This window comes from Aedes aegypti, chromosome 2 (genome assembly GCF_002204515.2).
Source record: "Aedes aegypti strain LVP_AGWG chromosome 2, AaegL5.0 Primary Assembly, whole genome shotgun sequence".
In the NCBI taxonomy this organism is placed as follows: domain Eukaryota; kingdom Metazoa; phylum Arthropoda; class Insecta; order Diptera; family Culicidae; genus Aedes; species Aedes aegypti.
The window spans coordinates 374,788,568-374,804,059 of record NC_035108.1 but is presented as its reverse complement, the minus strand read 5'-3'; the positions used below and the strand labels follow the sequence as shown (position 1 = coordinate 374,804,059).

General features: G+C 38.0%; 1 protein-coding gene across 1 annotated transcript; it reads left to right on the top strand.

The window, feature by feature from the left end:
* Positions 1-6,215: 6,215 nt before the first annotated feature.
* Positions 6,216-8,397, top strand: LOC110676920 (UDP-glucuronosyltransferase 1-1-like). The gene is made up of 4 exons (XM_021846736.1): positions 6,216-6,467; positions 6,524-7,022; positions 7,084-7,463; positions 7,521-8,397. The coding sequence occupies exons 1-4, from the start codon at positions 6,312-6,314 to the stop codon at positions 8,241-8,243; spliced, it is 1,758 nt and encodes a 585-aa protein (XP_021702428.1). The 5' UTR covers positions 6,216-6,311; the 3' UTR covers positions 8,244-8,397.
* Positions 8,398-15,492: the final 7,095 nt, after the last annotated feature.

The window sequence follows — 15,492 nt, the reverse complement described above, 5'->3', positions numbered from 1 at the left end:
ATAAACGTTTGAACAAGTTTTGTGCTGGGCGTACACTTTGAGGTTAAATTATGCTGGGACATTCACATGCAGGAAAAGGTTGCAAAATGCTCATCCCTCTACGTACGTTATTATCAGAAAATAATCTCCATCAAAACTGTGCTCACTGGTAGTTTTCTATAGCTAAGCTGCATGTCTGGGCAAAATTTTATGAAAATCGTAGGGCACGTTTTGAAGTTACGCCCTTTTGAATGTGTAAGACCACTAATTCAAAGGAAATCTGAGATATTATTTTAACACTTCAGTCGTCGCGCTGTTGTATTTTGTACAACACTGGTGAAAAAACCTCGCTTCTCGTACACAGCTGCAACGTGGTGGTTCTGACGGTGGCAAACCGCGCGACGACTGGAAGGTTAAACGGGTTTTCATTGGCCGTGATTATTAGAGTAAATATTATATTAAAATTTGAATCAATGTTGCTTGTAACTTCTGGGAGGAGTTTTGAACGAGAAAAACAAAAATAGCTACGCTTTTTTGAAACACACTAATTTTAAATAGAAAAATTAGACATTCCGTGGAGCATGTTCAAATATTTTCAACGACAAAATTTTTCGCAATCAACTGATTTTTCATACGCTCAAGTGCTTTAAGGCATTATGGAGCTCATTTCATCATATAACCAAAATAGTGCTTGTAGCACATTATTCTGGAGAAACAAAAAAGTAGATTGGAGTACCTTGTTCCTCTTAATTCCGCCCAAATTGCTTATCTTTAAGAGATACGCGTATTTCGCTAACCCCTTGTGGTTTTCTTCAGTGTAAGTTACTCGTATCCGCTGAGTATCCACTATTGATTAGATATTGAAGCGAAGTGTACGTCAAGAAATACTTTACGGGTTGAGTTGCATAGCAGTTTATGGAATGAAATAAAATTAACGACGTAGAAACAAAATGGAAGAATATAATACAAAGTTTAGAATATCCGTTATTATTTTGCTCAATTGAATTAAAAATTGTTAGCGTAAAATGGGGTGTTTTAAGGGATTAAACTTCTCCACCAACTTTGACAAGCCACATAAACGTCAAAAGTCGATAAGTCAGTCATCTGAAATGCTTGATTTGTTCGGAGGATTGTAAGCTGCATTATGTTATAGGTGATGTCTAGTAAAAAATAGTATTGTGGAGTCTAGATATTGAAAACTTTCCAAAACATTTTTGTTCGAATTTTATAGGCCAAATACATTTAACTACAAAACTATGAAACAATAATAAGAAAAATATATGAGTAACATAAAAGATTTATTCAATTGAGATCATAACGCCGACAAAAACAGTTGAAAATTTTAGCTAGATTTCGACTTCTTATATTTTTTATGAAAAAGTCTCTTTTTGGAAAAAAAAAGTGGGGTGTTAGGGGATTATCTTTTCTACTTTTTCCAAATTACTAAACTCATACGTTTTATGCTAATATATATTCCAATATATGTACTTTTGGCTTGTTCCGTAAAGTAAAACTGCATTGTCAAGAAGTCTATTTTGATTGTTCTTGAATATCACCAAAAATGACTAATCTCGAAAATCGGTAAAATCTTGATAACAACGTATTGAAGTAAATATGAGATCTTTCTTTATAATATTTCCAAAACTTGTTCGATCACACTGAAAAAATGTTTGGAAAGTTCGAATGATTATTTTATTTGAAAACTAGTGGTCCCGGCAAACTTCGTATTGCCATCAAGTAGGCTGTAGAAAAACGCTGTGAATCGTCCCATACAAAATGACAGTTTCGCTCACGCTCGTTTTTTCGACTTCTTCGGTGAATATCCTGGGATTTTTATACACTTTAAACACGTCGGAACAGTTGACGAACAAAACGTAAAAATAATCATTCAAATCCGTTGACCCGTTCGGAAGTCATTTCGTGACATACAAACATCATTCCATTTTTATTTATATAGATGATTTTTAAGTCATTGATCCTTTTAGTGATAATCATATGAAGTGATAAACAATAATAATATTTTGTCATTTCTGAGCTCTTCTTAGAGAAACGGCCTCGTCGGGCGCTAAACGCATTGTATTAAAGATTGTGTGTTAGATTTCTGCTCCATAGTGGCACACTTGTAATTAGTATTTTTTTTGACCATACCACTGGGTGTTGCATGCAAATACATTGTTTAGTGTAGTATTTTATTTACAGGGCAAATTGAAATGAAAGCTTGTTGAAATTATCCTTATGTTTTAGATTATTTACGAAGTTAGTCTGCATATCTTACAGGATTCGTAAGCTGTAAATATATAGGTTATGATCCTGTTGCATATAAGTATATACATCATTTCAAGTCAATTTAACGATGTATTGATAGATCCCAAATAAGATTAATAACTATGAAAGATTTAGCAGTTTAAATAAAACGATTCGCGTTTGCAGGAGTTCCAAGTTCAATAATATTGATGTATTATCTGATTCTAGTTGAACATAACCTATGAAATTTAATGGAAGTGTCAAAGTTTTTGGCCAAAAAGATTATGTTTTGTTGTTGGCTAAATATGGTTTGATTAACGAAACTCAAATTTCTTAACACCCCATTTTGCCTACCTTGATACCTTGATTGCTACAGTGTAGCGTCACGCCATTGCCGGGCGTATTGTAGAGCTTCATCTTCGTCGGTCTTGGGCGAAACTTCTCCAGTTACCCCGAACGTTCAGGGTCGCCAGGTCCTCTTCCACTGCGTACAGCCAGCGTATTCGTGGTCTTCCCCAAAGCCACCGGCCTCTACCTGGTTCCCTGCTGAATATTATTTTCACATTTTTTTCTTCCGACATTCGCAGTAAGTGACCAGCCCATTGAAGTCTGCCGTATTTTACACGCTTGATAATATTCGCATCTTTGTACACTTGATACAACTCGTAGTTCATGCGTATGCGCCACACATCATTTTCGAGTTTCCCACCGAGTATTGTCCGCAGCACTTTACGCTCGAAAACACCGAGAACTTTCCGGTCTGACTCTTTCAACGTCCACGCTTCATGCCCGTAGAGAGCCAACGGAAGAATCAATGTTTTATACAGGGCGAATTTTGTTTCCGTTTGCAAGCTGCGGGACCTAAGCTGGTTACGTAGTCCGTAAAAGGCGCTATTCGCAGCCGCAACACGTCTTTTCACTTCGCGGGAAACGTCGTTGTCACATGTCACAAGTGTTCCAAGGTAAACAAATTCTTCAACAACTTCAAACACATCCCCATCAAACACTACCTCAGCACCTACACCACCATGCCTGACTCTATCTCTACCTGCAACCATGTACCTCGTCTTGGTTGAAATAATGGTCAGGCCTATCCTCACTGTCTCCTTCTTCAGAGGCACGAAGGCCTTTTTCACTGACGTGCGATCGATTCCAATTAGGTCTATATCGTCCACAAAGCCAAGGAGCAATGGCGACCTTGTGATAAAAGTGCCATTTCTCTGCACGCCAGATCTCCTAATAGCATCCTCGAGTACAATGTTGAACAGTAAATTCGAAAGTGCGTCGTCTCCCTGCTTCAATCCGTCTAACGTCACGAACGAGGTTGACACCTCGTCTGCGATCCGAACACTTGATTTCGAACCATCCAGCGTAGCACGTATCAGCCTAATTAGTTTCGCCGGAAAACCATTTTCAGACATTATCTGCCAAAGCTAATTTCTTTTCACTGAGTCGTACGCTGCCTTGAAATCAATAAACAGATGGTGAGTCTGCAAGTTTTCTCCCGGAAATTGGTTAGGATCATTCGCAAGCTAAACAGCTGGTCCATTGTCGAACGGCCCTCACGAAAACCAGCTTGGTATTCGCCGACGAAGGACTCCTCGAGTGGTCTCAGTCTGTTAAACAGGATGCGCGACAGAATTTTGTACGCCGAATTCAGCAGGGTAATTCCTCTGTAATTGGCACACTCCAGTCTGTGCCCTTTCTTGTAGATAGGGCGGATGATGCCATCCAACCAGCCGGTGGGCAATTCTTCGTCCTCATTTTGCACCCCATTTTGCATTCCCGTCAAAAATCACACATTTTCATGATTATCTCAGAAATCTGTCATAGGATCCTCATAATTGTATTTGATTTTAGAAATACACGACGACAGCATGGTAGGGCAGACTTTTTTTTCAATTATTTATGTAATAGAAGTTGCTTGAACTTCGCGTTGAATTATTTTTTCATATCTTAACACCCCATTTTACGGTACATTTACATGAATGTTTGTCTTTGTCAGCTTGGAAAACTTTGTTTAGCTCCCAATATATTTTTTTTTCGTTTGTGAAGGGTTAAAGCGGCTTTTTTTATTGGTTTTCAAGGGGGAAATCTGCAAGCAGACCCCCAGATTGATTTTTAAGGAAGACATGTAACATTAAGCCCTGCAAGTGTTAGTATTTTAAATTCTATAAAACCCAATAATAACGCATGTTTCTTACTTTTCTTAAGCGTATTTCAAGGCTTCGAGGCTTTCTCTTCACGAGTAATCTTGAGAATTGGTTGTTAGATTTATACAATTATTTCACTGTTGTATTTATCCAGGGCTCTATTATTCTGTTTCTGTTCGGGATGAACCACTGCGACCAGTTTTCCTTGATCTTTTGTGGTATACCCGTGTCCTTTGTTTAGTGCATGTCGTTCTACTCCATTACTATTGAGAAATAATGAAGAAGTCGTTTTTTATACAAATATCATTCTTTACCATTTTGCATAGAGCCTCTTTAGAAAAGGATACCGCTATTTATACCTTTTGGAGAAAACAGTTCGTCACCATTAAACTCTCAAAAGCGCGCCCCTTAATCAGGTTCGGCCACTAAGCTGGTTGATTGATACTGATTTTGACCATGCATCGGTACTCTAGCGTATCAAATTATTGCTTCTACTTATAAGGTTCAAAGTCGTTTTTTGAAACTGTGAACAGGTGAATGAAACATTTAGATTCCTTGAAACAAAAAGCTTATTTCAGAAGTTAAGAGGTCTGCTACTCCACTGATTCGGAATCTTTTCCCTCCTAGATATCGAAAGATAAACTTTTGGTATCGAAAAGAAATTGTCTCATGAGTTGAAACCAACCTCAGATGCTGATTGAGCCATTTTTTCACTTCGACCTCCTCATTATCTAGGACAAATAGGTGGGTCTTAGTGCCTTGTTACTCTCTTATACTCTTCCGACCTTAACTTATAAGTATTCACAAGAACAGATACAACAAGAGTACAATATGGTAGATCTTACCCCGTAACGCACCTCGAAAAGGTGATCTACCCGCGTTACGGGATCCAGGGCTCTAATGTGTTTGTTTAATCGAAAATACCGGGAAACCCAAAGGTACAGTTGTGTTCAGAATAATAGTAGTGAAAGCTGATTTTCATACAAAATGCTCGACTTTGATTAGTTGTATCTTTGTTTCCTTATGAGCAATCGGCATGAAATTTTGGCAGAGGACTACAAATATACTCAATTTCATTTAAACAATATTTAAAAATTTCATATTGTGAAAAATCCATATTTAGTTATAGTTAAATTAGGGATATTTTTAGTTCTCTGTCAAAGTTTCATGCCGATCGCTCACAGGGAAACAAAGTTGCAGCATGCCAAAGTTGAGCATTTTGTATGAAAATCGGCTGCAGCGAACAGGATATTGAACCTTAAAATTCTTAGAAAACCATAAGTTGTTTTCTGCAGCAAAATGGTTTCGTACTCATTTTGCTAAAACAATAAAAAAATCTCTGTCAGCCTACCGTATCTTTTGTAAAATGTACGAACCATTTTGTCAAATGCACAAAAGCTTCAAAAATTTTGTAGGGTCGATGTACCAATAGCCGCATAGCCAAGAACAAATATTCGTATAAAATCGAAAAATAAAGCAAGCGGCATTATTTTAACATCATCTGAAAGCTTTTTATCTTGGTTTTGTGGAAGAAATATAAAAACTACGAAAACTCATATTTTTGTACTCATTATCGCTTGTGCCACTAAGAGAACACATGTTCCTATAGTAGCATTATTTCTAATTTCTGTTCCTAGCACTAGCTACGCGGCGTAGGCAAAATACATATCAAAACCGTATTTTTACAAAACTTTCATAGTTTTTCTTTGAAGAGTGGATCCAAAGCTTTCAATTGGTGTAAAAAGTTTTAAATTTATCAATTATTTTGTTTTCTTTATATGAGGTTCAAATGGAACCCGAAAGGAGGAACTTGCCCTACCAGTGTTATTGATCATCACAACTGCAATCATACTATGCACAACTACTTTGCAACATAAAGCCGGCTCTAGACGATCAAGTTGTTATGCACTACAACATCTGAAGGTATCCGAACATATGTTTTTTGAAGCGAACCATAAGACGAACGAGAGAGAAGGGAAAAATAGGTTTCAGTCATTACAATTTCGCTCACTCATCAATCAAAGAGAAGAAGCCATTCGTAATAGACGTGTTTTTCAGCCCATAGCATTTTCAATTATTTTTACAGTAATGGTAAGTTCACATCGATAACTTTTGATTATACTGTTAATAATGTGTGTCCCTTTTAGGTGAAGCCCTCTTGGTTCGGTTCAACTGTGGCGATCATTACCATTCTAAGCAGCATAACCCCTAGCAGCGATGGTGCCAAAATTTTACTCGTCTCTGCCTTCCCCGGCATGAGCCACTGGTTGACGTTCGAGCACGTCGTGAATGAACTGCTCGAACGGGGACATGAACTCACCGCCATTACCAACTATCGACTGAAAGGATCGTCCAACTACACCGATCGCTATCGCGAAGTACTGATCGAGCCTGTGTTCGATTTTGAGAACGATCTTCCAATGGAATCGTACTACCGTACGTCTTCATTCACGAATCCGTTCTACAAGTTGAAGATCTTGTGGTGGCTAGGACTAGCAACGACTCGGCATGCATTCGAGTGTGAAAACGTGCGAAGGTTCATGCGCGAAGAAGGTTTGCGATTTGATCTGGTGATCGCCGAACAGTTTGCCCAAGAGAGTTTTCTGATGTTTGGACACAAGTATGGAGCTTCTATTGTTACAATAAGTGAGTTTAATTGTAAAAATAAGTTGGAATTTTGAATGATTAAAGATCTTTCTATTCACAGACACGTTGGGATACACCGATTATATTGATCGTTCATTCGGGATGATAACCCCGCTGTCATTTGTACCCCATTTCTTCACGGAGTTCACCGATGAAATGAACTTTTATGAACGCTGCTACAATGTGATTCTTACAATATATGATTGGGCTTATCGCAAGTTCATATACCTGCCGGAGCATAATGCCATGGCCAAACAGTATTTTGCAATATCAAACTATGCTGGGGAGCTGCCATCCGTCGAAGAATTGGAACGAAATGTGAGTGTGATACTGTCAAACAATCACATCATTTCATTTCGACCAAGACCAAAAATGATCGGAATGGTGGATATCGCAGGACTTCACATTCGGGCTCCGAATGATCTGCCGCGTGACATAAAGGTATGAGTAACAACATATTGAGTTGATTTCAAACCTAATGAAGCGTATATTTCCTAGAAATTTATCGAAACATCCACAAAAGGGACAATCTACATCAACTTTGGAACGTTCCTAAGAAGCTCTGCGATGCCACCGGAAACTCTTGAAGTGTTTCTGCAAGTGTTCCGCAATTTACCTCAGTACAACTTCCTTTGGAAATGGGAAACGGACAAGGTGCCGGAACTTCCACCAAACGTCCTTCTTCGCAAATGGATTCCTCAGAATGACGTTCTTGCGCACTCCGACATTAAGTTGTTCATTACCCACGGAGGCATTTTCGGTGCTCAAGAAGCGGTTTACTGGGCCCGTCCTATGCTATTTGTCCCATTCTACGGAGATCAGCATGGAAACGCACTTAAACTACAGAAGGCGGGAGTCGGGCTCACAATGTCGATTGCTAATGTAACCATAGAAGAATTCCAGGGCAAGGTACAAGAAATTGTGGAAAACCCAAACTTCCAAAGTGCTACCAATCGGTTATCAAAATTGTTCAGAGACAATCCCACGGATCCGCTGGAAGAGGCCGTGTTTTGGATCGAATACGTCATACGGCATCATGGAGCTGCACATCTGAAATCGGCTGCTGTGAGAATGCCATGGTATCAGTATCTCCTATTGGACATAGCTACCGCAGCTGTTGTTCTCCTTTGTGTAGTTGTGTGGCTTGTAAAATATATTTTGGCAAAAGCTTGTGCCACAAAACAAGACACAAACAACATGAAGAAGGAAAAGAATGTTTAAGACTTCTTATGCACTGGGATCAATTTTACACGGGATAGGAAGAATAATTATGACATTTTTCAAATACATATTATAATTTATTATTCAATATGATCGATGTTTAGTAAATAAAAACCATTACTTTTTGCTGTTCGTTCTATATGTTTAAAACAAATAGACATGTTTTAATCAACTGAGAGATTTATTTGTGGAATAATCCATCGACTATGATTACAGCTATACGAAAGCTCAACATTTATAGAATTTTAGATCAGACAAGTTTCTAAGCAGGGTAAGTAATATCATTTGGACTCCTAGGGTAACGGTCGTATATTGGACCATTTAAGGAAATGATTTTGTGTCATCTTCTACTCATTGGCATTGCGTCCTCACTGGGGCTAGGCCTACTTCTCAGCTTAACGTTCAATGAACATTTCCACAGTTATTAACTGAGAGCTTTTTTGCCAAAGCTGCCATTTTGCATTCGTATATCGTGTGGCATATACGATGATACTCTTTGCCCAGGAAAGTCAAGAAAATTTCCATAAAGAAAAGATCCTGGCCCGACCGGGAATCGAACCCAGACACCGTCAGCATGGCTTTGCCTTGTAGCCGCAAACTCTAAACACTCGGCTAAGGTAGGCCCAGGGGAATTTGGGTGTTTATCTCAATTAATTGATTTTACAGCGTAACCAAGTCACGAAATATCCATAATTATAGTGAAAAGCTTCCACTATGAGGTAAAAATGCTCACATAGTAATGTATAGTCCAAAATACGTAAACAATAATCGAAAAGTAAAGCAAAGTTTTTCATTATTTTGGACACCTCAGTACATTTTCGACCTTCAAAGTATATATTTTGGATCCCCGGCGTTTACATTAGATTGAACACAAAGTCCAAGAAACCGTTTGTTTAATATGCTTGCGCATAGTCTAATCCAGTGATTCCCAAAGTGGGCAAATTCGCCCCCTGGGAGCGTTTTGAAGCCAAGGGGGAAAAAATTTGTAAAACTGAATCTGGGGGGTAAAAACGCCAGAAAGGGGGCGTTGTAGAAGACACTCAATACAGTGGACCAAAAGTGTATTGATGGTCACAATTTAGTGAAAATTGATTCAGAAGGCAGTAATGAATGCAAGATTTTGAAATTTGCATTTATAAATTACTAACCAGGAGACCTGGTGTAGTGATTAGAACAGAAATCTTTCAACCCCGAAGAGCTGTGATCAAATCTCATCTCCGAGATCATCCCTTATAATTTAAGGTTATAATGACGTCTTCCTTCCGTTGGGAAGTAAATCCTTGGGTAAGAAATTTCGTTTATCGAAATAAAAAAAATAACCTGTTGATCATTTTAATTATTATCAATTGTCGTTAGTTAGAGAGATATGTTAGAGAGTTTTGTTGATAATGAAAAATGAAACGATAGATTCGCTGATGACGGGAAGGTTATTGCATGGAAGGTTAGTACCGTTTTGACTCATATTTCGAACACTTAAGGCCAACAGTGACTTCAAATGCATCAGACAGGCATAAATAAGATGATATTTGTTAAAATTGTAATTTATCCGTCAAGCCTAACTGTTAGTTTTTGGGTGTGCCGATAAAATTGTTTGTTGGAACTTGTTTAGTATTGTTTTTACGCAAAAGTATGGTACAACATTTTGATTCGAATGCCGAACACTGTATTCATTCTGTCTCATATCCCGAACACCTTGATTCAAATTCCGAACAGCATGAATAAATCGTATTTAAATGATTAGTTTCGCAAATAAATTTATCTGAGCTAGTTTTACTAGTCTCGAACTAGAAAATCGTAACTACTCCCAAGGCATAAAGTAGATTTGAATACGTTAAAAATGAATTGCAATTGACTGCCATTTCCTTGTAATTTGATGACTTAATCAATTTTTGGTAAATTTTTGATAAGATATAGATCAGATACTCAACATAGTACTATAAAATAGCGGTTATATAGTACAAAAATATAAATTACATATTTGGGGGGCGATTCTGAATTACATTGACCTAAAGGGGGCGAAAATCAAAAAAGTTTGAGAAACACTGGCCTAATCAATCGATTGACAATGGAATTGTACGGTTTTAGTACAGGAATTTGAACATAATTTTTGTTTAGATTTGAAAAGTTTCTGACGGCTTCACTGCCATTAATCGCAAATCACTCCCATCTGCATTTTCGTCAAATAGAGTTGAGTTTCAGTTTCCGACATATCTTTCAATGCTCTTTCAGCTGCACTAATGAGATCATGAAATGTGTCCTGAAAAATTATAAAAAAACAACGAGTCAAGTTGACCCATGATGAAAAGTAACCGCGTATCCGTTCCACTACAGATTTCCACATCGTGTTACACAAAAATGAAACGTGTTTTGATCATCTTTATATTTTTCTCGGAAATATTTCGTAATGAAAAGCAAATTACGAAAGTTTCATTAAGTTTTGAACATGTTCCAATCCCCTGGATTTTGTTTTTAAACATTCATATGGAAAACGATTTAGGAAACTTCAAAGCTCATTTCCTCAATGCCTACTTTTTGCAGATGGTGCTGACTTGCGATTCGTGGCAGTTCAGAAGTGTAAATATATCGAGTTGTAACGGTTGCATGGATGTACCGATTGAATTAAATTAATTTCAGTCAAAATGGAGTAATTTTCTCTGTGAAAAAGTTTGATGCAAATGTGAAACAGTCCTGTTTTCCCAAATCACTTGCTAATTGAGATGGTCTCCTGATAAAACTGGGAAATTTATGGGAAAAAGGACCAGGGGGTCCGAAATACATAGGAGATCCAAATTATATTGGTTACCCAATAGTATATTTTGGACTCTCTGAGCTATTTTCCTACAAATTTCTATATTGAAATCAAAAGACTAACTCCATTTGCAAGTCATTTGAAATGATAAGACTATTTCAAAAAAGTTCATTTTCAGCGTTTGGAAATTTGTGAACAAACCCTATTAATTATTACTGATATTAGTAGTATTAGGAGATATTAATATTAGTCAGACACTTCTTTTAAGGTAAAGGAGCCCGTCATTCGTTTTAGCAGCCATGTTGATTTTGCAGCTCACAAATTCAAAGTGATAAAACTCAGTCAACAGCCGTTAGCAACGTTCCCCGGTCATCTCATGCGATTAGAAGTTTTGATATCGATGAAACTATGATTACCAAGGCCTCGTCTCAGATGAAATTATCTTTCAACCCCGGACCGGATGGATTTCCTTCAGTTCTTCTAAAAAAGCACATTGACGTTCTAGTTACTCCACTTCTTTTCATCTTTCATCGATTAGCAGCGGTTTTTTTTTCATCTTGCTGGAAGATTGCTCACATGTACCCAGAGTACAAAAAGGGCGATAAACGTGACGTCAATAATTACCGTGGAATCACATCCCTGTGTGCCGTCTCGAAGCTGTTTGAATTGGTTATTATGGAACCCCTGAAGGCTCATTGTCAGCAGCATCTGAGCGAGGATCAACACGGCTTTATGCCAGAACGATCAACTGCATCCAACCTTATTTGCCTTACTTCCTATGTAATGGATAGTATGGTTCACCGTAATCAAACAGATGTGATATACACGGACCTAACTGCAGCCTTTGATATGGTGAACCATGACATAGCAATCGCCAAACTAGACAGGTTTGGAATCAATGGTTTCGATCTTATCTGACAGGTCGAGAATTAAAGGTCGTTATTGGTGATTGTCAGACTGCTTCGTTCATGTCTACGTCAGGAATCCCTCAAGGAAGCCACTTGGGGCCTTTAATTTTTCTGCTTTTCTTCAATGATGTACACCGTCAGATAAAGGTCCCCCGTTTGTCTTATGCAGACGATCTTAAGATTTTTCTTGAAATCCACTCAATCGAGGTTTGCGACCTTCTCCAACAACAACTCTCTAGTTTTGCAGATTTGTGTACTATCAATTACATGATTGTTAATCCCACGAAGTGCTCTGTGATCACTTTTTCCAGAAAGAGAAGTCCAATCCATGAAGGACGTGAAGGATTTGGGAGTGGTCTTAGACACGACCTCAACTTTTAATCAACATGTGTCTTACGTGGTTGGTAAGGCATCACGTGTTCTAGGATGCATTTTTAGGATAACTAAAAACTTTACTGATGTGTATTGTCTTAAATCACTGTACTGTTCCTTGTCACGTTCTATTCTAGAATACTGCTCGGAGGTTTGGAGTCCAAACTACTCCAATGGAGTCGAGCGTATTGAGTCTGTGCAACGGCGATTCTTACGATTCGCCCTCCGTAGGCTACCGCGGAGAGACCCTTTCCGCCTCCCCAGCTACGAGAACCGTTGCCGACTGATCGATCTTGAACCCTTGCACGTTAGACGCAATACTGCCAGAGCTTTGTTTATCGCTGACTCTCTTCAAGGTCGACTTGATTGCCCCACTATTTTGGAGCAAATCAACATAAATGTTGCACCCTGTACACTGCGCAACAACCTCATGCTCCGCTTACCGTTGTCCAGGAAGCTAATTTAGGCGGACATGAGGTTTTCGTCAAGATTTATTGATTTTAGAGCCATAGTTTCTTCTGAGAATATGTTCAGAATTTTCAGTACTACAAAATGTACGGATCAAAAATGTTTTTACGGTGATCGCAAAAGTGACTTATACGCCAACTTTTTTATTTTAACGAATCGTAAGTTGGTATGTTCAGCAAAGTTGTAGCAAATGATCATAGAAACAACTTTGCCGAACAAACTTTTTCTTGGTTTTACTTAAGAGCCGAGATAATTAAGTATTTTTATTAAAAAATCGTTTTTTGCTCTTAAGTGTTTTATTTTTTAGTTTTATTGGCCTACTATGTTCTACAAAGTTTTAATACTTATCATTTGCTACAACTTTGCTCAACATACCAAAGTTGTATTTCTTATGGTTTGCATGTTATTTGAGTTTTTCATCTTAAAATTAGATCTTTTGTATGCCTTGTATCTCAACTTTGAGCACCTCAAAAAATATGTCTTTCCACCAAATGGTTTTGCAGTCTTTCGAGTACATGTGAGCAAAATTAGGAGAAGATGATATTTTTCTATCTCGTTTAAAATCGATTTTACTAATAGACGATATGAGATAAATCCATATTTATTGAATATTCATACATGTTCAACTCACAAAAGTCATGGCTACCTAAGCACATCAAACCAAAGGTAACACATGTATTTATGTAGAAAGATAAAGTACATCGTTTTTCAGTTGTTTTCGACTAACTTGGAAGCTTCTGCAAGAAATTTATCGTCTTTTCCTCTACCAGTATTTAATCTATTCCTAAGCAAGATCATCCGGTTGGAAGTCAACATAAGCCGTATAAAATAGATATACAAAATTTACAGTCCGATCGAATTCTGTGGCATGATTTTCCCAGAATCTTCTGATGGATTCCATGTTTTCGTACCTTTTGTCTGGGGGCCCAGATAGCCGTAGCGGTAAACGCGCAGCTATTCAGCAAGACTAAGCTGAGGGTCGTGGGTTCGAATCCCACCGGTCGAGGATCTTTTCGGGTTGGAAATTTTCTCGATTCCCAGGGCATAGAGTAGCTTCCTACCTGCCGCACGATATACACATGCAAAAATGGTCATTGGCATAGTAAGCTCTCAATTAATAACTGTGGAAGTGCTCATTAGAACACTAAGCTGAGAAGCAGGCTCTGTCCCAGTGGGGACGTAACGCCAGAAAGAAGAAGAAGTAGTACTGAAAATTCTGAACATATTCTCAGAAGAAACTATGGCTCTAAAATCAATAAATCTTGACGAAAACCTCATGTCCCGCCTAAATTAGCTTCCTGGATCAGTGTGCATTCGTTTACTTTACAGTTAAATTGCTTTAATAGTGTTCTGATCCATAATATGTGTCGATTTGATCCATAATAAGGGCCCTCCTGTTCCACTGATCCACATCTGTGGGATGGACAACTTTTGAAATTTCTATTGAAATCGACACTTTTTCGCAAATAATTGCGGTTTTTTATGTGTATTCTGGAATACAACCACATTCGGCATTGCCAGGCGGGTAATTTTTTTTCGTTGTTTTGTTTGTATAATGCAGTGGCGTAGCCAGAAGTTATTTTTAGGAACATTAGGGGTCTTGGGAAGAAATTATTTTGACCGGCTTACAAAAAACCTTTTTTCAAACCCCCTTTTTACTTACATCCAAAGCTGCAAAACCATTCATATTGTATACTGCAATACCAAATTATCTCAAATTGATGCATAAAATCTCAAAAACAAGAATATCAAAGAACAAACTCCGGATAATCGAGTCCGTCCTGTACATATTATTTGAACTTCATACGATGTGTCAAGAATAATCTCCACAAGGACTCAATATCATAATTTGTGTTGTTCTGAAACCTAGCGTACACAACGAAATCGATAGAATGTAGGTACCATACAAGTTTACTGATATAAAAAAAATAACACAAAAATACGAATAATTAAAACAATCATCAAATTTGCTTAATTTTCACGTTTTTGAAAATTTCCCGGGATCCAGGGATTTTCCGGTAAATGGCAAATTTACCCGTTTCCCGGGAAATTTGAAAGCTCTAATCCTGATATTGCAGAACCGGGCAATGTTTGACTTTGGGCGATTTTAACTGTTCGGGATCGAATCCCATCCCCGACATAGTCACTTATGACGTAAAAAGTTATAGTGACGACTTCCTTCGGAAGGGAAGCAAAGCCGTTGGTCCCGAGATGAACTAGCCCAGGGCTAAAAATCTCGTTAATAAAGTCAAACCAACCAACCAACTGTTCGGATGTGCTGCCTTCCCTATGTCCTATAGCAGAGCAGCTCACAAAAGGCGTTGTTAAGGAGTGTTCCATTACTCATGCAATCCACCAGCATTTTGTGAGCCCAGGGACCATTTGTCAAATCAATTGATGATCGAAACAATATTTTGCGTACAAACCTAACCAATAAATGTTCGCGTTCCTGCTAAAGATTTGGCACTCGTTAGGTTGACAATTGTGGAATGTGTTCGCGGTTTATTACGAAACTACCGGTACAAAAGTCGCAACGATTTTGAATTTCTTTTTATTTGTTTACCAATAGAAAATATAAACTGGGATCTACATTGACGTATAATGTTCCGTTTTCATGAAATGAGTTCATAATTCAGGGATCCTGCTTCATGATTTCATGACTCAACTTTCCACTTTTCAGCAACAAAATCGGAATCATAAATGACAGCCATCTAAATACATGAATAGTGCTTATGTTTTCATGAACTGTGCT

What these genes read in the sequence shown, in the direction of transcription:
- LOC110676920 (XM_021846736.1), top strand. Translation starts at nt 6,312, where the DNA reads ATGTTTTTTGAAGCGAACCATAAGACGAACGAGAGAGAAGGGAAAAAT. An exon ending in CAATTATTTTTACAGTAATG is followed by an intron (nt 6,468 to 6,523) that starts GTAAGTTCACAT and finishes TGTCCCTTTTAG; the next exon opens with GTGAAGCCCTCTTGGTTCGG. An exon ending in AGCTTCTATTGTTACAATAA is followed by an intron (nt 7,023 to 7,083) that starts GTGAGTTTAATT and finishes TTCTATTCACAG; the next exon opens with ACACGTTGGGATACACCGAT.